Source organism: Fukomys damarensis, unplaced genomic scaffold (genome assembly GCF_012274545.1).
Source record: "Fukomys damarensis isolate Sample0158 unplaced genomic scaffold, DMR_v1.0_HiC HiC_scaffold_15, whole genome shotgun sequence".
In the NCBI taxonomy this organism is placed as follows: domain Eukaryota; kingdom Metazoa; phylum Chordata; class Mammalia; order Rodentia; family Bathyergidae; genus Fukomys; species Fukomys damarensis.
In genome coordinates this window covers 43,612,520-43,635,731 of record NW_022900927.1, presented here as the reverse complement: position 1 = coordinate 43,635,731, position 23,212 = coordinate 43,612,520, and the positions used below count along the sequence as shown (strand labels likewise).

The 23,212-nt window shown below is 33.2% G+C and overlaps 1 protein-coding gene across 1 annotated transcript in view; it reads right to left on the bottom strand.

Moving 5' to 3' along the window:
* Nucleotides 1-322: 322 nt before the first annotated feature.
* The window catches only part of Otogl (otogelin like), a 175,203-nt gene continuing 152,313 nt past the window's right edge, over nt 323-23,212 (bottom strand). The window contains exons 45-59 of the mRNA XM_010643722.3: nt 22,073-22,214; nt 20,989-21,174; nt 19,427-19,639; nt 18,895-18,999; nt 18,537-18,644; nt 17,134-17,235; nt 16,691-16,795; nt 16,566-16,606; nt 11,684-11,747; nt 10,372-10,550; nt 9,850-9,954; nt 8,130-8,249; nt 6,594-6,639; nt 1,767-1,846; nt 323-1,126 (exon numbers count right to left, since the gene is read on the bottom strand). Of these exons, the coding sequence (XP_010642024.1) occupies nt 926-1,126; nt 1,767-1,846; nt 6,594-6,639; nt 8,130-8,249; nt 9,850-9,954; nt 10,372-10,550; nt 11,684-11,747; nt 16,566-16,606; nt 16,691-16,795; nt 17,134-17,235; nt 18,537-18,644; nt 18,895-18,999; nt 19,427-19,639; nt 20,989-21,174; nt 22,073-22,214 (1,797 nt within the window). The 3' untranslated portion in view covers nt 323-925. The remainder of the gene's footprint in view (nt 1,127-1,766; nt 1,847-6,593; nt 6,640-8,129; nt 8,250-9,849; nt 9,955-10,371; nt 10,551-11,683; nt 11,748-16,565; nt 16,607-16,690; nt 16,796-17,133; nt 17,236-18,536; nt 18,645-18,894; nt 19,000-19,426; nt 19,640-20,988; nt 21,175-22,072; nt 22,215-23,212) is intronic.

Below are 23,212 nucleotides of genomic sequence, written 5' to 3'. Positions count from 1 at the left end.
TATTTTAAAAAATATCTTCAACTTCAAGTCTTCAATTCTATTCGATGCAAACTAATAATAAATAATTCTATAATAGACCCTTCACCACTCAAAATATAAGAACATAAGACTAGAATAAAAGAGATCTAGAATTTAAATCTGTTAACATATCTCATACATTGTTAAAATGGGTGAATTAGTCCAAATCATACTTCTTCCCTAGTTATTTTTAAACCTGCAAAATGAGAGTAATGTGAAGTAGCAACCCCATCCACTAAAGTTCTAAGTAATTTAAATTTCTTTTTTCTTTTTTGATACCAGGGATCAAACTCAGGACCTTGCACTTGAGAGGCAGGCAGCAGAACCACTGAGCTAAATCCCCGGCCCAATAATCTAAAATTTTATAGCTCTATCATCTGTGTCTACACACAAACCTCAATTGCTATCGAGCTACCATTTTTGTGGGGAGCGGTACCAGTAATCAAGCTCAGGACCTTGTGCTTGCCAGGCACACACAGAGCTCTGAGCTAAATCCCTGGCCCAAGGTGCTAAATTTTCACTGATCCCATTTATTAACTAAGTTGCAGATATTAAAGATACCTTAATTTGGACAGCCATGGCAGACTTTGGAAATCAAAAAATAAGCAGTGAGAAAAATTGAAGGAATTTCACAAAATAGTCTTCTACTTGATTTGTACCATGATGCAATTCTACCAATATTACAACTGAACAACTTAAAATCACTTGCTTCTCTAAAACAAAGCAGTAAATCTAATTTTGACACTGAAGGCTATATATTTTCTGCCAACTATTAAATTGTCATATTCCAGTTGTCTAAAAACACATTATTAAACAACACACACTGGCCAAGTGCCTAAATAATAGTGACAAAGGTTAACTGTATTTGACATTATAATTCTGGTCAGAGCTCTTGGAATTTGACAAGTTAATTCCACTGGCACGTGCAGTCTATGGGTTCCTGGAGAGTGTACATAATTTCAGTGCCATTTCCTGAGCAATACAGAGGAATAGTCAAGTTTTGTACTCCATTTTCACGACAGCACTTGCAGAATCTTAGGTGACTTTCAACATTGATATTATATATAGTAGCTGATGGGCATTTTCCATCACAAGAGGCAATATTTATCTGTAAGGAGAAGTAAAAAAAAAGTCTTAAAATTTTAAAGAACGAGTGTTACTTGATTCCACTAGCAAGTCAGATGAAAACAAGACATCACTCTCACCCTCGATTTTCTGCATATTAAAAGACTGTGGAAACTACTATGTTGCATTTTAATTCACCTAAATCAAAGAGATGTACTGTGCTGATGTCCAACATAGAAATGCTGATACAACTCAAAATGTGAAATGCACACCCATAACTAAGCAGATACATTAAATATATTAACCAAAATCTAGTAATTCTATTGTCTTCTGTGCTATGTCATGGCTTACAAAAGCAACACAATTAGACAAGTTATATTAAAAGGCGCAAAGCCTTAACTAGCACTGTTTGTGGTGACTTAATTTAAGAAAACAGGTAAAATAGGTTTACATTTAATTTCCATCTCTCTGGATTGCAATTATCATTAGGAACAGTTTATTATTTAGGCCAAGAATAATTCATATTTCTTAAGAAACAGAATATTCTAATATTATAATGTGAGAATATTCTCAAAGTTAAATACTGTATGTTGACATATAAATTTATTAGCACTATGTGTCAGTGGCATGTAACCTGGAAAGACACATACTCTTCATGTGACAAATGATGTTTTTCCACTTACAGAGCTTTGGCTTACACAATCCTGTTTCCTTATGACTGACTTAATGATCACTTTCTGGCATAGTCTTTCTTCTCTTCTGCCTGATGAAATATAGAATGCATTTACTCATCAAAAGATGCAGCTAAAATTGTTTCTTATAAAGGTGAAAATATTTAAATTTATAAATTGATATATATAAAATATAACCCAGGATTAAAATATATTTAATACTCTATTCCTATATATTCTGCAAACAATATTCATTTTTATTTCTAAATGGATTCTTACAGTTCCTGGCTTAAACTTGTTAATTTATTAACTTATTGTCTTAGAGTAATCATCATTAAGTCAAGAATATTCCATTCAGGCAATAATGCTAACATCAATCTGTGTGTGATACATATGTGCGTATATAATAATCTTTTGAATGAAATATACTATTATAAGAAACAATATAAAATAATGCATAAGCACATATATACATCAATTTTAAAATAAAAATATGGTATAGTTATACAATACTGAAGTACTACTACTCAACCATAAAGAAAGATAAAGTTGAGTTATTTGTAGGAAAATGAATGGATTGTGAGACCGTAATGGTTAAGTGAAAAAATAAGATGAAGATGGTAAAATGTCGCATAGTTTCTCCAATATGAGAAACTCAAAATATGAATAATTTAGTGAATGAGGGGGGTGCTGGGAATCAAACTCAGGACCTTGTGTTTGCCAGACAGTCACAGAGCCACTGAGCTAAATCTCCTGCCCTCAAAATATAAATAATTTAAAGGCAAAATACAGTAAAAAAAAAAAAATAGGAAAAATGGAAGTAGACTCTAGAGTAAGAAGAGGATCCAAAGAAGAAAGGAGAAGATAGAGGAGAAGGAGTAAAAATGATCAAGATGTGGTATGTATAGGTACCAATTCCCCAGGATGCTATAATTTTTCTGCATTACAAACATATATTTATTTAAAAACTAAGAGTTTTAAAGTCATATGATTTCACTATTTATTAATATAACGTGATGAAAAAAAACAATTACAATATTTATCAACCATATTGAAACATATGGATAATTATACTTGGTTTTATGGTTCTGCAATGCCCTTTTATGATTTCAAATAAAAACTCTTTGTAATCATTCACAATACAGTAATATACACCTGTGCGTGAAAGATTACCACTTGATAAGACATCTAAGAAAATATGTTTAAAAATAATTTTAAAAAGAAAACTTATGTTATACTGTTTGATAGTGGATGTATGTGCTGAGTCATGAGGTCCTTAACTCACTCTATTACTAACTTGCTTTGTCACATTAGGAAAGTTATTGAATCACTCTGTTAACCTCCTTGTTTACAAAAGGGTGGAATTATATTTCCAATTTTCAAATTAGTTTAGTCATGTAATACTTATTCAAAAAAATGCTTATATGAGATCTTAACATATGAAGTGGATACAGATTGTTACTCTGTTTGAAAACGAGATTGGTAGCAAAAAAATATGACATCCAATTGTTAAATTCAAGGTCCTATCTCAGTTTCTATCCTACTTGACTTCTCAGCAGCCTTTGATCCAGCCCACCATTTTGTCTTTTTTATTCACTTGGCTCCTCCTAAGTCTCCTACTCTGATTTGTCCTCTTTTCTCTGACTGCTCTACTTTAGCATGGCCCATGACTCAGTGCAACCTGGGGATCACAGGCTGTTTTATGTCTTATGGTGCTTGCACCCAATAATTAATTACCTCATTAGCTCATCTATTGCTATGCAAGTACAAGAAAAAAAATAGTCAAGAAAGAAATCTCTACCATGGCCTGTAAGGTACCTCAATCTCTCCCTTCTATCACTTTCCTTCCCTCATGCCCTGTGCTGTAGCCACACTTGGTGATGTCTTCTACTTTGAACACTCCTTACTGCCTAGATGGCTTCCCAGGACACTGAGTCTCCACTCAAATGACTCCTCATCACAGAGGCAGTCTCTAAGCCCACACTTAAATTAGCGAGCCAGCTCCATCTCTTTTATTTGGTGCTGTTTTTTTTACTTCTCATCACCACCACATCAGTATACATTTTTGTAATTATTCCCCTTTTCTTGATAGTAAGCACTATGCATGCACATGTCACCTCATTCACTATTACAGTCCCAGGACCTAGAAGGGTATCTGGCATACGTAGGCACCAAACAAAACCTGTTTGATAAATCAGTTCATTCACTGAATGAAAATTGTACAGCATTCATTTATTCTTCGTGAATTTCTTTTACCAAGAGTCATGTCCTATTCATCTCTTACAAACTTTATTGCAATACACTTTGTATAGCACCTGTGATAATATCCAACTCCTACAATCTCTCCAACACTTCATGACCCAGACCCTAGAAAATGATTCCCTAACATCAAAGCAGAAATCATTTCACATCTTTGCTTGTCAGATTGATTGTGATTGCTCTCTACAGCTTCCAAAATTTTCGAGTCTCAAGATCCTGGAGTCATTGAACTGACAAGCATAAGTCCATTATTGGCTAATGAGATAAAGTTCTCAGAATCTTCACTTCCCCATCTGTGGAGGAACCCTTCTCTCCCTCCCAGAATTGCTGTGGAGATTACTGTGGTGCTGTCTACCAGTTTTAAGAGTGTCAATGTGTAGCAAGAATAAATGGTGGTTCATCAGATTAGTAACACAGATCTTCCCATCTGCTCTCAAATAACCTAACTGCCCTCACTTGTTTAATGCCCAATATATGGTTTTAAAAGCCAGAGTTTTAGCATGCAACCTGACTGAGCCTGCATCTTAGACTAGACTCAGAGGAAGCAGAAAGAAAAGTGATATTATAAAACTCTAAACTAAAAGGGACTGGGATGTAACTCAGTGGCATTGTGCCTGCCTGGCAAGTGTGAGATCCTGAGTTGTATCCCCAGTACAAGAAAAAATAAAAACAACAACAACAAATATATATATATTTTAAATTTTTTTCTCATTGAGTTTATTGGTACATTTTAGGTATGCAGTACAGTTACAGTCATCATTGGGATCTATTCATGATACAATTATTGCTTGTTACACATTAGTTTACATTTGTAAAGATATGAATGAAAATTTTATCATTTCTAATGAACATAGATATTTTAACTAGTATATGCCTAACATTACCAGTAATTAAAATGCACAAGTAGTATTATATTAAGTATCCACAAAGCCAAAGCAATATAACTCTTATAAGTTGAATTGTATCCTCCAAAAATACTTGTATCTATTACTTTAGGACATTAGAATGTGACTTTATTTGGACACAAGGTCTTCACAGAGTTAATCAAGTGAAAATGACACTATTAGGTGTGCTTTAATCCAATAAGACTGATGTCCTGATAAAAAAGGGACCTTTAAAGGCAGGCATACATACAGGGAGAACCCCATATGAGCATACAAACAGCATAACAGCATCTACAGCCTGGTCTTATTGGAAACTACCTTCCAACATCTTTGTTTTGGATTTCTAACCTCCAGATCTGTGACAATAAATTCCATTAAGCACTCACTTTACAATGCTTTATTTCAGCTGTCCTAGAAATTCATACAATGACAAATTAGATATCAAACTGTGTCATGCTGAGCCATTTTCCTGGTTTTTAGTCTACACATATGTGTTGAATTTGGCTTTTCACAAATCATGTAAATGAAACTTGGTCATTAAAGCCTAGAATCATCAGTCACAAGAGGTTTGACTTGGACAAATTACCTAACCACTCTACATTGAACACCACGGTACTTTCAGAACCTATTTTATTGGATTTTTATGAGAAATAAATATTTACAGCAAACTTTGGAGATGCCCTGATTTAGAAGCTGTTATTAGTTCAAGGGTATATAGATATCATAATTCTGCCATATCATTATTTTAGTATATTGTATCATTTCCTGGTACCAGAATACAAACAAACAAATATGTTTTAATGTTCTATTCAATAGGAATAGAAAGCTCTAAACTGATAAAACTACTCTTACATATTAAAGACAGACTTTGCCCTTCAGTAAGATCATAAATCTCATTTGCAAATATGACTATTTTTAATCTAAAAACCCAGGCCTATATTGTGCACTATTAACCTGGACAGTGTTGTGCCCTTTTTCCTAAAAGCATCTCTAATGTTTAAATTATTGTCTATGCCAATTTTTCAAAAACTCCTAATTTTATATTGCAAAACATTCATGCACCTTTTAAAAAAAGAAAATTGGTTATGCTAAAATGGTTTTATTCTATTTTAGTCCTTAAAGTTATTTAAAAATCACTATGAAATAAAACTTGTAATTCAAAAATACACAATGTATGCACATTGCTTTAATTATCAAAATAACCAAGAGAACTTTTACATTTAGGACTTAAACACAATTCACTAAAATAGTGTTTTCCAAAAGTATAAAACCATAGAGTTGGTCAAAATAGTCTAGAAAGCACTGTAATTTATATGTCCTTATTGGAGTTTCATTGTCATTGTCACCATAACTTCCTCAGGTTTGAGTAGTTCAGCATATCCCAAGAAGTTTGACATTAGTGCACTTATAAATTTAAAATGTATTAAAATCTTATCCAATAGCTATTGAGAAATGCCAGAGTAAATTTCTAAAAATGAAATTAAAATTTATCTAAATTAAAAGTATTTTATATACACTACAGTAGACAAAGAATAAATCATAGTTATCAACTGTACAACACAAAACAATTAAATAATATGCTTTATAAAATATATTTCCCTTTGCATCACAGAAATGGGATCTTACAAAACCATAATCACCACAAGCAATCACATCAAATCTATGAAGTTATTTCATATAATGTGCCCTCACTTACAGATCTTGCAGCAGCCTTCATTATAAAGCTTTACAATCCCTTCATTCTAGGAAAAGAGAAAAAAAATAAAGTTAAGAGATCTAGTGCCCAGTCATTTCCTCTTACAATAGAAATAAAAACCTAACATTATCCAATATCACAAAGGCTTTATAGTAAAAAGATTGGACTTTAACGATTTCTAACAAATTTTTCCCGATCATCTAACAAAATTTTATGAGCAGACATTTTGCTTAAGACTGAATTCCCTTTAAAATAATAATATTCAAAAGTACAAAAAGATCACGTTACTTTAAAAAGTAAAGAGCTCCAAAATATTTTCACCAAACAAAATAATAACTATTGTTAATAGAAGTCAAATTTTTCAATTCCTTAGAATCATCTAAATTACTCTATTAGGGCCGGGCGTGGTGGCGCACGCCTGTAATCCCAGCACTCAGGAGGCTGAGGCAGGAGGATCGCTGTGAGTTCGAGACCAGCCTGAGCTACATAGTGAGTTCCAGGTCAGTCTCAACTACATAGTGAGACTCTGTCTCAAAAAACCAAAAAAATAAATAAATAAATAAATAAGAAATAATAAAAAAATAAATTATTAGTTTGAGTTTCTAAATATAATTAAATGTTAAAACAGTAGAAATTTTTATTTAATGTTTTATAATTCAAAACCATTCCATATTATACAATGGTTCTCATCTAAGGCTAAATTGATACAATTTGATTGATTAGCTTTTAGAACTCTGACAGTAATTACTAATTTCTTTCCATCACTTGCTAATTGAAATTCAAACAAAGAAATAATTTATTTCATAAAATGAGTGGGAAATAAAATGATGCCCAGGTTTCTTTCCAGAATTTAAATTCCATGACTAGAACAAGTGATAGCTAGCTAGTTGCCATCATTCAAATGGTACCTCTTAGGGGTGGGAATCAGTGACACTATGCTATTTCTCTGTACAAGTAAACAAAGATCACTTTTTTTACAGGTTATTTTGGGCTAAATAATAAAAACTACAAAGAACCTTTTAAAATAAACATTATGTCACTTTTTTAAAATCTACTCTCCCAATAGACTCTGTTCTGATAGTTTAGAGAACTGGTAAAGAAAAATTAATCTTATACTGAGTTTTCCAGAGACCTGCACTCAGAGAAACTAAGGCAAATGTCACTTCAGAAAGCACACATTAAAAACTCACCTAAATTTTTAAAAATGGCCTAATTCAATTGATTAGCTTATTAATCAATTTCAAAAGGGAGTCTAGGGTTACTGACCTAAGAATTTTTTAAATAATTTTTACACCAATGCATAAATTCCTAGAGGTAACAAAACGTCCACAAAGAAACAATCGAATTTGCAACATCATCTAGAACTAAAAATAGTAAGCTAGGAAAATACTACAGAGCTTTTATTTATACAATGAATAAAACTTTCACACAGATAAAGGCATGACAATGTAAATATGACCCTGTGAAATACACAAACGTGTATTTTTTAAAATAAAAGTCAATACAGAATTTTCTTAGATAAGACAAAGTACAAACCATCTTGCATTCAGTCTCATTGAAAGGGGGACAGACCATACTATAGTTCAGAACCGTAGCCCCTTCATCTGTGTTAACACATTCAAATGTGGTGCAGTTATAGTGCCAGGTGCTCCCCTCCTAAAAATAAAAGCAACAGTTACTGTTTGATATGATAACATCTGCTGTTTCTTCAGTAGATTATTTTGGATCCTACTGAATCAATTCAAATCAAGATGCAGAGAGCTTCTTGTGAAATAAATGTTCCACTGGGGAAAAAGTCCTCAAATTTATCAAAACTGAAAATACATATATACATATTGTGTGTGTTTAACGTTTGAATTTTGTTTCATGATAGAGCTGAGATACGAAAGTGACAATGAAACAATAGAGGAAAAGGGGAAACGGTATTTCCTTTTACTACAAAACTATCTAATTTGACTACATGTCAAAGGTCTTACTCCAGCATTTCCTCATTAATTATAAAACAACAAATCATATCACTTTCATGCCTCCTTTTTGAGATTTGTTTATTCTTCCTTCTACTCCCTTACCGCCAAAACTTTTTTTAAATATTTGGGTAATAGTGGTTATTGATTTATGATTCTTTTTTTTTCTCATTGAGTTTATTGGTACTTGTTAAGTATACAGTACAGTTACATTCATCATTCGGATCTTGTACCTCTACATGACAGGTCTTGGTTCTCATTTTTTTCCCCATAACCCTGCCCTCCCTTCTCCTCCTCCACCCTTCCCTATTTACAAAGACTTTGTTTCCATTTTTTCATTTTCTCACAGAGGAAAGGAAAGAAGGGAAAGGAAAAAACAAGAGAAAAAATATTGACTTTATGATTCTAATTGTTGGGAGGTTTTTTTGGTTTTGGTTTTTTTGTTTGTTTGTTTTTTATCCTGGGGATCAAACTCATGACCTCACACTTGCCAGGAAGGCACTGTGTTGTTGAGCTACATGATTCTAATTCTGAGCTACATGATTCTAATTCTGTACACCTTATAGGTATTTAAAAATCTAGTCTTATTCCTATAAAAATGTTTTCTTATAATAACTTTTTCATTCCTGACTTCAGAATTTCTATTTAGAAAAAGCCTAAATAATTGTCACATAAAATTATTACATAATTATTTGGCTGTGGTTGATCAATAGTTTTATTTTAAAGTTATAGTCAAATTCTGACTTGGAGATTCTCTGTGAACCGGTAAGATGATGAACCTCCCTTCTTTCTTATCTCTAGGTTCTATCTCGATTTATGAACAGCCACAGGATCTTTCATGAACATCAGCTGGAAATGAGCTATAAATTTAAAAATCAAAGAAAATAAAAATGTTCAAATTCAAGAAACAGTAATATTGACTTTACTTAAATCAAAAGTTCACGGTTCCATAGAAATATTGATTTTTCTGTTCTTTTGTAATAATTAAAACTAAAGATTTTCCATAACCCATTTCTCACATTTGGGGAAAAAAAGTAAAGACCTATGCAAAAATTACTTTGGGAAACCATATAAATGTGTTCTTTACAACAGAAGTTATCAAAGACTTTCATGTGTGATGTACATTGTAACTGTACTGTTATGAATATGATTAATGTATGTGCAGATGTGTTTAGATCTGTGTGGTTGTGTGATCTTTTTCCAAGTTTATTAAACCAAGATTGTCATCTTTAGAAAGTAGCACAGACCTCAACTCTCCAAGGAACACACTTTAGGAAACCTAGGAAGCATACCGCATATATCACTGATGTTCCATTTTCCATACGAAATTTGCAGGATGTGTTTTTACAGGTACCACAACAATTGTAATCACTTGGAGACGGAGTGTATACCTGGTGCTGCATATAATGACAGTATGTTAAGCTGGCCACAAAACAGTACCAATATTTTAGTGAATTAGTTCTGGAGGTGTTTTCTTACATAACTATACATTCTCTCTGAACAGCTGTAAGCATTTCTAAGATTGAATTTAAGGAGCTTTAAACAAAAATTCCATTATATGGTCATAATAGAAAAATATTAGATGTTAAAGATAAAGATTCGTGAAGCAAGTGTAACAACCTCAAGCAAGCTGTCAAGTTATAAATGATAAACTCCTGATACTCAATGTTGTCCTAAGTGGAAATATACAATAAACAAATATAAAATAATAGACTGAAGGACTATTCAAGTTTTGAATTTTCATTTTAGGAAGTATTTACTAATTAGCCAAATACAGACTCATCAACCCTCACAAGCACATAAGGAATACTTACAACATCACAAGTTTTTGAACAATTCACCATCGTAAAATTCAAAGTGTGAAAGCCTGTATGATTATCTTTTTCTTCCAAACACTCTATCATATAGCAAAAGTCTCCTTCCAAATACTTTATCATAGATTGTCCAGGATTCAGTACCAATTCATCTTGAAATACACACACAGCATCCTTCTCTAAAAACAGAAAAATATCAACAAGAAAACACAATATTGAGTTTAATATCTTTCAGTCAATGAAATTTATATATAAGTTTATGTTTTCATTGTGATGTCCCAGTGTTTTGAAATTAAATAAGGGTTTTATTTTACTTATTGATAATAACTCAAGTGTTTAGTTTGTAACGAATGAAGCACATTTATTCCTTAACATGTAATAAAATTTATTTGTAAAATTAGCTGTTTTAACTTCCTCCAAAAACTATATTTTATAATAAGTTTCAGAAAGAGGCGATCTCAGGAATAGGCACAATACTTGCTGCTCTTTGGGTCAGAACTGAGCATGGCTGAAAGTCGAAGCAGATGGAGCCAAAGTCTAACTCGGTTGTAGTGGGCCTCTCTCTTCATGACAGGACTTGTAGCATTCCATCGCTTTAATTATTATTTTCAGAGAAGTAATTTAAGTTTTTAGCGTTGCAAAATAGTCATATAAAATAATTGGTCAGGGCCAGAGATTTAACTCAGCGGTGTTGCCACCTGCCTCACAAGCACAAGGTCCCAAGATCAATCCCCAGTACCAAAAAAAAAAAAAAAAAAATCGTTGTTCACGGAGAGAGCTGATTTAATGCATTATAACATCTTTACCAGTAACATCTAGAGTAGGCTAGGATAACGATGAAATTAAAAGCTTCTCCAACACTGAACTTGAACCTTCTCTCAAAGAAAATACTAAATTTTCAAGTTATTAAACAAAAGTTTGACTATTAACCTAATAATACTTGATATGAAGGGCCATTATTTCATGGAAAAATAACTGTATTTATGATTTATCATGTTAACATCAATAATAAATAGACAACACCTCACACATAAACATATTATCTATTTTTAAAATTAAACAGACATTAAAAAGAACTTTTATTTCAATTTTAAAATTGTGTTCCACCTGTGAAAATTTTCATTTTTCTGTCCCATTATCAAATTTCTCAGAATATCTTGAGATATTATAAAAGAAAAATAGTAGTATATTTTTACTCAAATATTGATAATTGGATTAATATTTATATCCCTCAAAACCATTCTGAATTTATTAATAGTGAATAACAGATACCAATATATTCATTTATCATTTAATAGGTTTTAATAATTACCACAAAGATACTGTACACATCCACAGTCACTCTGAAAGTGTTGGTCTATTGTAGTAAATTCTCCCTATAGAAAGAAATTATTATTATATGACATCATATAGCTTACTATGGTAATTATAAAAATACATATTATACTATCTGTTCCTTACCATAAATTAGATATATGTTAAGAAGACCCTTAACAAATATTTCAGTGAATAGCCTTGGTTAACCAACATTCACCAATTAGTAACTCCTGGGGAAAAAATCCACAATAAAAAATTGTAGATCACTCAGTCTCTTTAACCTTTAATTTTCTTATCTATTAAATGAGAGAAGATGAATAAATGTTCGTTGTCATGCATCTTAACTGAAAAATGATACTGCTAGACTCGGAGCTTTTAGAAAAATTGGAAATAAATGAATGCTTGCCAGCTTTGGAAACTTCGTTCAGTGGAAATGTTCTTGATCTGCTCTATAGTGGTGGCCGCAGAAAATGATGTCTATTTCTGACCAAGGCTATGATGCCACACAGAACAGGAGAAAGGTCTGGTACAGTGGTGCATAGCACAGAGACAAGAACAGGGTTACACTGTGCCCAGTTTGGGCATAGCTCTTCACTACTTGTGGGAGGTAAGGCACATTACTTAATTCAATCTTCACCTCACTATAAAATAGACACAACAATGTTGTCTACCACTTAAGATTATTGGGAAAAATAAGCACGTCAAAGTATATAAAGAGCTTAGAATGGGGTTGGAACATACAGCATGACCTGCAGCTGCTAGTAAATTGTTATCACGACAGATGCTCAACCTTTGCCCTGATGAGTTTGGTACAGATTCCACTGAGCAAGTGGAGGAGCCCTACACTTTTCAGAATTGTATTTTAAACATCAGTTTTTCCTGGATGCCTTTAATGTTTATATCACATCAGTAATAAAATGAATTTAACTTGACACAGTTATTCAAATAAATCTGAAGTAATATACTGTATAAGAGTCACTTTTCTCCATAAGCTAATGTCTTACTTTTTATAGTTTTTATAAGTTATAGTATAAATATTCATTCATTTGGCAATCTTATGATTTAGTCAATAGACAAATCCAATGGGTTTGGAAATAAAACATTCTAATGGAATTTCTTTTAATAATAATGTCAAGTTCCATCAGGGCACAAGCTACTCCAAAAATGTAATAAGTGAGAATTTGGTTAGTACTCTTTTCCATTGATTACCTACCGGTTTTTTAGATAATTAAAGCCACAATACTCACTCCTTCCCCTCAACCTTAAATTTAAATGTTTTCCCCTCTATGCTTCTTTGTTGCGAGACTTTATCAACACATTGAGTTAAGCTTTTAACTAATAAGTACCTGAATCCACCTATAGGAATAGACTGATCGACCTCATTGCTTATTCTACCAATGCTGCATATCACATCAGATATAATGGCATTTTTTACTCCCAAGTAAGCATCCCTGCTGCTTATGCTTAGTAGCAAAAATAACTTAGATTGTTTCTAGTTTTTGGCTATTATAATATTTGAGTACAAGTTTCTGTGTGGATATCCATTTCCTATCTTGTGTGTCTATACCAGGGAATGGAATTACTAGGACACACAGTAACTCTTGGATTAAACCATTTAAGCAACTACCAAGCTGTTTTGGAAAGCAGCGCAGTATTTTACATTGCTCTCTAAAGTGTATGAGAATTGTGCTTTCTTTATATCCTTGCAACGTGTGTTATAATTGGACTTGTTAGTGGATATGAAATAGTCTCTCACTCAGGTTTAGGTTTGCATTTAACTGATGGCTAAAGATGTTAAATATCTTTTTGTCTGCTACTGACCCCTTGTGTCCTTTTTTGATTAGCATCTAGCTATGTCCATACAGTGAAGTATTATTCAACCATAAAAAGTAGTGGAGTAATAATACATGTTACAACACAGATAAACCTTGAAAACCTGATGCTACCAGAAAGAATCTATGCACAAGACAACACATTACATGATTATATTTTTATGAAATATTCAGCATCTGTAAATCTATATAAAAAAGTAAACTAGAATGCTAATTTCTAAAGGCTAGAGAGTTTTTGTGGAAATAAGGAGTGTTTTCTAATAGGAACAGGGTTTGTTTTTGGAGTGATTAAATTGTTCTAAATTGATTGTGTTGCTGGTAGTACAATTCTTTGAATATGCTTTAAAAAATCATTGAATTGTATATGTTAAAGGCCAGATTGGCTAGGCATATGGCACAAGTTTATAATTCCAGAATTCTGGGAGGCTGAGTCAGGAAGATAGCAAGTTGAAGCCCAATCTGAGAAACTTAGTGGATTTAGTGAGACCCTGCCTCAAAATAAAAAAATTATAAAAGGGCTAGAGATGAAACTAGGTGAAAATACCCTAGTTCAATCCCCAGTACTAATGTAAAAGGCTGAATTGTAAGGTATGTGAAATATATTTCACTGACATTATTATTTTTAAAAAATACATTTTTAGTTTGAAATGTATTTGCTGTCTATGTGAATAAATTGAATATCACCTTACAGACACTGAAACAATCATGTAGTCATCACACAGGAATAGCCACATCATCTCCCTCAAATGCTAATTTCATAATAATTTTCCTCCTGTGAAGAACACTTTCATATTAAATCTGCACTCAATTCCTCAGGGAGGACTGTGCTTTCTTATTTCTGGCCTTAGAAGTGCACACACTTGGTTTTTGAGCAACACTGGTTGAATGAGTAACTGGTAAGAATAAAAAAAAATTAAATCTAAATTCTTTAGCTGTGCTTTTTTAAAAAAACTCCCCAAATATACCAGTTTGGATAGATCTTCATCTCTTATTGTTCTCATCTAGTTAGTTCTTTCTGCAAGAGAGGGTTCATTATGCTGTAGCCTATGCATCTTATCTCTGGGCATGTATTGCTGTTCATACTGGAACAGTTCAAATGCTTTTGCCCATTATTCTTAGACAATTACTGCCTAGTGGTTAACATTCTGAGCATAGATTTATTTGTAATAATGCAGAATAGTTATAATGAATACTTGGTGATCACTTTCTGTATTCAGGTACTAACAAATATTACTTATTTCCTATTAATAGACACTAATTTTTGCTTTATGTTACAGATGAGGAAAGTGAGGCACAGCTAGAGAAAGGTAAGGCCAAAAACAGAAGCCATATTTGCTTTTGTCCTTGCAAATATGAGGCAGGCTCACATTTGCTTTTTTATTGCTTTAGGTTGTGTCTTGGTTGCATTTTCTAAGAAAAATAAAAGAGTTAAGAAAAGATTTTTTAAAATACAAAGTAAAAACTAAGGAGAACACACACCTATGGAGAAAAAGCAATCTTTGCTTTGAGTTCTGAACATCTTGATCGTTTATTATATTAGATCTCAACTTCATTACTTAGGAAATGAACTAAAATGTTTACTTTGTGAGATTTTAATGAGATAATATTCTAAATGTGTTTATGTAAATTATAAGCATCTGAGAAGTACAGAACATCACAATTCTACTCTTGTGTGGTTGTACTTATAGTACACACACAGAAGCAAATGAAAGATTTTTTATTAAAATTATCTGCACAGCTTTAACATCTGTGTAAATCATAGATTAAAAAATATTATCATTAAAACTAATGTTGAATTCCTGCTTTTTAAAATAAAAAAGGTGAAATAGGAAGAAAAGGGCTAAAGGTGTAGGGAAAGTGGAAAGGGTAGGGGAAAGGTAATAAGGAGAAAAATATATGAGAAAATGGAAATAAAAGTGTAAATGGGGAGGGGAGAAGGGGGTGAAGGGAGGGCAGGGACAAGGGGAAAAAATGAGAACCAAGACCTGTCACGTAAAGGTACACAATCCCAATGATGAATGTAACTGTACTGTATACCTAAAATGTACCAATAAACTCAATGAGAAAAAAATAAATAAATAAAATAAACAGTGGAATGCTAAGAGAAGTTCTTTCACATTAAAAAGTTCTTTGTTTATTCCTGTGAATATAGCTTTGATCTGTAGAGTCTCAATAAGCTCTCCAAGAATACACATTATTTGAGAAGGAAAAGAAAATTAAAATATCTGGGAATGAAAACTTGTCTTCTTTGATATAATCTTTCCTGGTAAAAATATCGTGAAGGTAAATATTTAAAGAAAATAAAGATGTGTAACTATAGGATACATGGCAAAAATCATCCTTAGTATTTTTAAAAATTATATATTTGAGGCCCAGGGATTTAGCTCAGTGGTGCCTCCACCTGCCTTGCAAACACAAGGTCCTGAGTTCAATCCCTGGTACAAAAAAAAATTTCTATCTGGTTTACTTGTTCATAAATAACACTTAGAAAGATACAAGCAATACATGTTTATACCCTTACAAAATATGTGATCATAGTACACTTTCCTAAAAAAAGCATTGAAAATACCTTTCAATATTGAAATAATATTTTTTGATATTATGTTTCATTTAAAGACCAGTGACCTTCAGTAGAAACAAGATTAATAGATTTAGTCACTGGTTAGAGAAACAATACATTATACTTTCCTATCTCAAGAAAAATATCAAAGGTTGACTATTCTGTAATATCAGATGAATATTGCCGGGTATGGTGGTGCACGCCTATAATCCCAGCACTCGGGAGGCTGAGGCAGGAAGATCAGTGTGAGATTGAGACCAGCGTAGGCTACATAGTGAGTTCCAGGTGAGTGTCAACTACATTGTGAGACCCTGTCTCAAAAAACAAAAAACAAAAACAAAACAAAGCATCAGATGAATATTATTTTAATCTACTTCAGTACAATTTAATAATTCCATTAACTCTGAAGACTTCAAGAAATGAAAAAGATGAAGAATAAACCAATTGAAATAATAAGAAAAGCTAAACAAAGTATGTGTTCTTACCACTTCACAAGTTGGTACAACAAGGTTTCCGCAGTTACATTCTAAAAGGCAAAAATTAACATATTTACATTGATCAAAATACATTCATTTATTACAATAAAACCTTGAAATGTAAAATTAGTTACCACAATGCCATGTTGGACAACATTGACCAGATATATTTTCCTTCACAAGATTCATATCTTCTGCACAGTTGAGCAATGGTACAGGGCATAGATTTGGCTCACATACTAAAATGAGAAATCACATGGGTGAAGATAAATTGCATATAATTGCTATATCTCATTACCAGCATTGAATTTGCTGCCATTTCTGAGGCAATAGATGGACTCTTGGCTCCCCAGGGATGCGTCTTCCTCTATAAAACTGCCATGTTTGTGAGGATAGGACAAATGACTCATAACTCTCAAAATAGTCCAACAATCCTGATAGTGCTAGGACAGCCCATTAAGTAAAGAGCCCTGGAAAAGGATCTGCTATAAGAGTGCACTGAACTTCCCAAACATCTAAATATTTGGGTTACTATTGTACACATCTAAATATTTTATGTTACTTAGAATACACTTACCGCAGTAATACTGAGGACAGCAGAAATGTGTGGTATTAAGATCCACTGTGAGAAATTCCCCATCCATACATAGTGGAATAGGTTCAGCACAAGATTTGCAAACTGCAGGCAAAATAAAAGGCCAAAAGTCACAAGTGAGCCAAAAGCAAACCAGTTATTAGCTCAGATTACCATGCATAAATCAAATAAAAATAAAAACTATTATGTTTTATAAAATGGAAACAGAAAATAAGGCATAGTCGTAAAACAATGCTGCCTGAATATATTGCTTTATGCACCATGAACTTTACAATAATATCTTAGCAAAAATAGAGAGCATTTAGATTTCTTAAATAGTTTGTTCTTACTAAGACCAAAGAATCACTGATTTATTTTTTAAAACTTCCTTAACTGATTACTCTTGATTATTCCAATCTGTGGATAAACAATGTTGTACATACTTCTTTTGAACTGCTCAGCATCTCTCCCAACTTTGATAACTCTCTGGACAACCTTGAAAATGCTCCAACCACACTGAAGCCACTGTCAATTAAGCTGCCTCAACAGGCCGTGGTGTAAGAACAACCTATATCTTTTTCAATGCAATTTGAATCATAAATAAAGGAACATCGGGCCAAGAAAGAGATGGAACTGGCTCAGTCATTAGTAACCTTCATCTACAGCAGCTGGCTTCTCTTCTTCCCTGATTTACTGTTGTGGTTAATTTTGAAGCTCTGTAGATCCCCTATTTCATTCAATAATGAATTGTGTTTCCTTTAGCGAGAATCTATCTATTTTTAGCATTTTTAGTCAAAGAATCTTAATGGATTGAAAGAGATATATTCTGATTTTTCACAGATACATCTGAAACCCATGTTAACCACCAAACATCGACATGATCATTCATTAGATTTAAAATAGACACTTTATTTTTCAATGTCCACTTCATCAGATAGGATAGTTCTAGTTATTTCCCAGATGCTCTCTCTTCTGAGCTCATCATAGCTCACACAAGATACACACAAGATGAAGTTTTTAGGAGATCCTACAATTCCTTAGCATGGTCTATTCCTCTAGTTCATTCTTTAAAGAATGCCCATGGTAAGTCCCCCCCGCAAAAAAGAAAACACTGTATATTCGCTTTACTAAAGAAAGAAAACTTGATTTTATTATCATGATCATGGTCAGAGACAGAGCAGTAAAGACATACAGCATTAGTTGTTAGAAGAAAGTGGAAGATACTGGCTGCAATAATCGCCGAGTCATTTTAAATAGTGTACTTGCTTTTCTGCTGTTCTTTTTCAGTTTAACCCCTGTGTCACCAGAATAGTGATTAATATCAATTCCATGGAATTCACAACAAATAAAAGATCTTCACTAGATTGTTCCTCTTCTTCAGTTGAAAGTTTCTCAAGAATACTCACCACAGAAAGGGGAAAAACAGCAAGGTTCTTCTTGTTGAACTTGAATCATAAATTGGTCTTCTCTGCATCCAGGTGTTGAAATATTGGGGCATTTGAGTAGATTGCATTCTGCAGAAACAAGTTTATTTGGGAATTTGTCAGAGTGAGAAAAGCAAAATAATTGAAATAATATTGGTTAGTTCCCTAAATTTAGTAATAACTAACTTTAAGATCTTCATGTTAGAGGAATATATAGAAAAAGTAACTGCACAATCTTTAAAATATAATAATTTATTTGAAAAAGCAGAGAAAGATAATCTAAACTACTCGTGTGAATAAACAATGAATCTCTCTTACTTTTCCTAACTAATTAACTCACCACATTTGTATTGTGGACAACAAGAAAGAGGGCTATAACCAACAGTCAGTTTTTGACTATTTGTGCATGTTGGGGTGGTAGTTTCACACAAAGTCATGTCACATCCTAGAAGTAAAAAAGAATATTAGTGAACATAACTAAAATATTGTGCTGCTAATTCAAAATAGATAAATATCTCATACTAACGTGTTTTACTGCAGAATTAAATCCATCCAACTCCTAAAATACACTAAATGTGAAAAGAGTGTAGTTTGAAGGTTTTTCTGGTATTCTCTTTCACCCCAAGTCAAAAATTTCCAGGCCCTTCCCCTTGTCATATATTGCTGAACATTATTAATTGCTAATAGCAAGAGGATCTTATGAATATCTGCACAATTTTCTTCATGGTAATGACATTTATGGAAGTACTTCACTGTTACCTCAACACTTACAAGTGTTTTAAACCAAATATCATGCATGTCTCCTTTTTCACAAAGAATATCAATGTACTTATGAGATTAAATGAGTCGAAGGCCTCGGCCTAGATACACACCACAAAATTCCTTTACACAACAGCTCAGCTTATCAGTGACGCTCATGACAACTTCAGCTTCTCGCTCACAAGTGGGTGAGGGCTCTTTGTCGCAGTCTGGTTCTGTAGGAATGATGCTTCCATTCTCCAAACATTTGTACAGGGCGCATTCATCAATGCCCCCATTCCAAATCTCCCCAGCAGTGTGGGGTCGACCTTCACTATCAGTGCATGCTTTAAAAAATTGACAATGTTACATCACGCATAATCTGGGCACCAACATAAATCAAGCTGAGATGCTGTGATACCAGACCATGACTTGATCCAGCAACACAGATGACGTGTCCTAAATCTATCTTTTCTCAGGTTCCTCTTACTTTCATCAGCTACTAGGTTATGTTTTTCTTTTCTTTAAAAGTTTTATTTAGTCCATAGAAAATATTTTCCCTTTCTATAATTATCTATAGATTGCACACACTCTGTGCTGTAAACAGGATGATTTTAAAATTCTTTTTGATAGGTTTAAAGTCTTGATACAATTTATTGAGATTGAACAAACTCAGAGATATAAATTTAGTTTTTAAATAATAATTGTTAGAAATGAGTGGTATTGTAAACAAGGTGGTTCCTTCCTGATAATAACCTTCATATCATATTAAAATTCAAGAGATTTCCACTTTAAAGTCTAAAACTGGAAATCACTTAAAATCAGTTAAAATTCAGTTATATACAAAAGTTTTATTTTATAACAAATACAGTCCTTTAGCAGTTCTTTTAAGGGACAATAAAGATAAATGCTGTCAGAGTCATCACCTCAACGTCCAATGAACTTCTTTTATATCATACTGGTTACTAGTAAAACAAACTCAAAGATTTTGAAAAAAATGTAAGATTGTTAGTATATCCTTAAGTTTTCTTAAGATACTTTACTGGCAATCAAAAGCTAATTCCTGAAACTGTACACATGCAAGTCACTGATACATGTCCTTCTCTTTAACAGAAGCTAATCACCTGTGCTGGCCAGAATTAAGAACCCTATGACTGATAAAGAACTGAGCCACAATTTTCTCAGCCACCACATGAAGAACATGTGTTAAAATAAAATGTTTTGAAAAAATTGAATGTTTTCCCCCGAGTCATAATACTAGCTGCCATTTTTGAGTGCCTATTTTGTCAAGGCATTATGTTAAACACAGAATGTATTTTATTGCTTTATGTATCTGCACACTACTTTATAGATTAATAGATGATATCATTCCCCCATTTCACAGTTGTATAACCTCAGGCTCATAGAGGTAAAAGTGCACCATTAATACATGAATGCCTGGAATGTAAATTCTCTCACAATACACACTTTTAATTCTTGATTTGCCATGAGTGTTACAATATACATAGGTAAGGATTTAAACAAAGAGCTGCTAGTTTTTTTCACTTCAAGTGGGATCATGTTAAAAAGACTAAACCTATAAACTGATTTTCTTCCCAATAACTAGGTTTGGCCAATATTTCTCAGCATATCTTTTGAGTATCTGAAAAGCTTTTGTTTGTGGATCACAAGGGATAGGTTGGCAGTTCCTTCTTACCACATTCTCTCTCTGGAATGCATTGGGCTTTATCTGGCCGGTGAAGAATAGTTCCATTTTTGCACACACAATCTTCTCTTAAATTCATACATGAAGTGTGTTCATAAAACCATTCGTTCAGGCATGTTCTTGCCTCACAAGGCTGCACACAGGGTTGATATTCCTTCCCCTCAGGACAACTAAGAGCTAAGAACAAGAGAGGACAGAATTCACTAAGGACAAAAGTAATCAATTTGAATGTATAAAAGAAGAAGATTCTAGCTTTCTAAAAATTTTAAATTTTAAAATTGCAAATTTTAACCCCTTCAAAAAGTGCACTTTCACTTACTATATAACCATTGATCAGAAGCAAAATTGTCACTGGGTCCTTTTTAGCCTCTTTTAACTTTTTACTAGTGTCTAGCTAGTATTAGGTGTTATGGTCAAAAAAATATGTGTAGAACAAATATGACCATCGAGCAGTCTATGTCTGGCTGTGTAAATGTAGAATCCGCCCTTACAATGTTACCACTCAGGGCAGGGAGAAGAGATACATCCTGACTCAGAATAAACATGAAAATGCACTTTGAATAAGTAATTCAACCTAGACATAAATAGGAAAAATGCTGTACATCTACACAGATTCAATCTTTCACTGCCGCAAGAAATGTATTGCTGAGCAGTTTCTAAGTGATATTTTAGAAAATTCTTGTTGATTTTCATTGATCTTTAAAAAGCTGTACTGTTAAAAAATGAATATTCAGCCCACGGAGAGTACAAATTGATACAATCTCAGTGGGGGCAATTTGACAGTGCCTGGCGAAACTGAAGATGGCACACACACCAGATGAATCAGCAGGGCTGCCCTTGAAAGATTATTAACTCTGGAGACGGAAAAAGGGGGGCCAGGAAAATAGAAGAAGGGCAAACAGGAGCTTTATGTGTAACTTTTATTTCTGAATTTAAGCAATGTAACCTGTGTTTGTGATATATTATTTTTCTGCACATTCTCTTCTTAATAAAGTGTTATGTGATGAAAAATGAAAACAAGGAGAAAAGGTAAATTTAACTATTGAAAAATATTATTCAGCTAATAGTTACTTACAGCAATAATTAGGAGTTCTCCACCGAATACAGATGTCAAACTTGTTGCACAGAGCAACATATGCAGAAAGTGCATCGCATTCATACTTCCAGAAATAGGTATCATTGATCCACATCTTTTCACAAAAGTCCTTTGGTGAAACCTAGAGAAGCATTTTTGCCTTGGGATAAGTTATGTTGTTTTATTTGATTTCTTTTCTGTTTCGTCTTTTTGAGACAGGGTCTCATTAGGTAGTTCAAACTGCACTTGAACTCACTATGTATGTGGTCCAGGCTGACCTCAAACTCTAGAGGACCCTCCTGCCTCAGGCTCCCAAGTGCTGGGACTACAAGCATGTGCCACCATGCCTGGCTGGTGTTTTAATTTTTAAAGACTCTAAGCTATTACAGTTGGCAAATCAAAGGGCAGAAAGTTAGCATTCATTGTAGTTCCTCTTAGACCTTCAATTTTCAAACATCCATACACTAAGATACCTTCTCTGAATTTATAATGTATTTCAAAATATTTTAAATAAGATAACTATTATCTACTAAACTATACAAGTTTTTCAAAAAAGATAGAAAAGAAGCAGATTATGTCAGACCCATCAAAAAATTATGTCTGATATTATGATCTGGGTTATAATGAATAAGAGTTCAATCTATTATATATAAAATTGGAAGCTTCCAAAGCATTCTGTAATGGTACAGTAACACCCACTAAATCAATTTATAAATGCTTCGCAGAAGTTGTGCTAATATTGCATGTTGGCCACATAAGTTATATAATTTGTCACACTTTAATTTAGAGAAACTTTTTTTCCTACTGACTATGCCCCATTTTGATCTAGAAGCAAGCTGAAATTGAAATAATTTAATTTATAACTAAACATCTGCTCCAATTCATCTCTCCCCTCACACATTGCATCAGCATGTACACACTGATGTCCGATTCTGCACTTTCCTCACTCATCCCAGGCCAGCTGCTTCTCCAGGGGTCTACACTGCGCCCATCTGTAAGGAGGGAAGAGAAGTCTACTTTTACGATGCACAGCTTCTTCAGATCTGCCTCACAGGACATGTGTGTGTGTGTGTGTGTGTGTGTGTGTGTGTGTGTGTGTGTGTGTGTGTGTGTGGAAGAATACGGCGCTTCTCTTTTCCT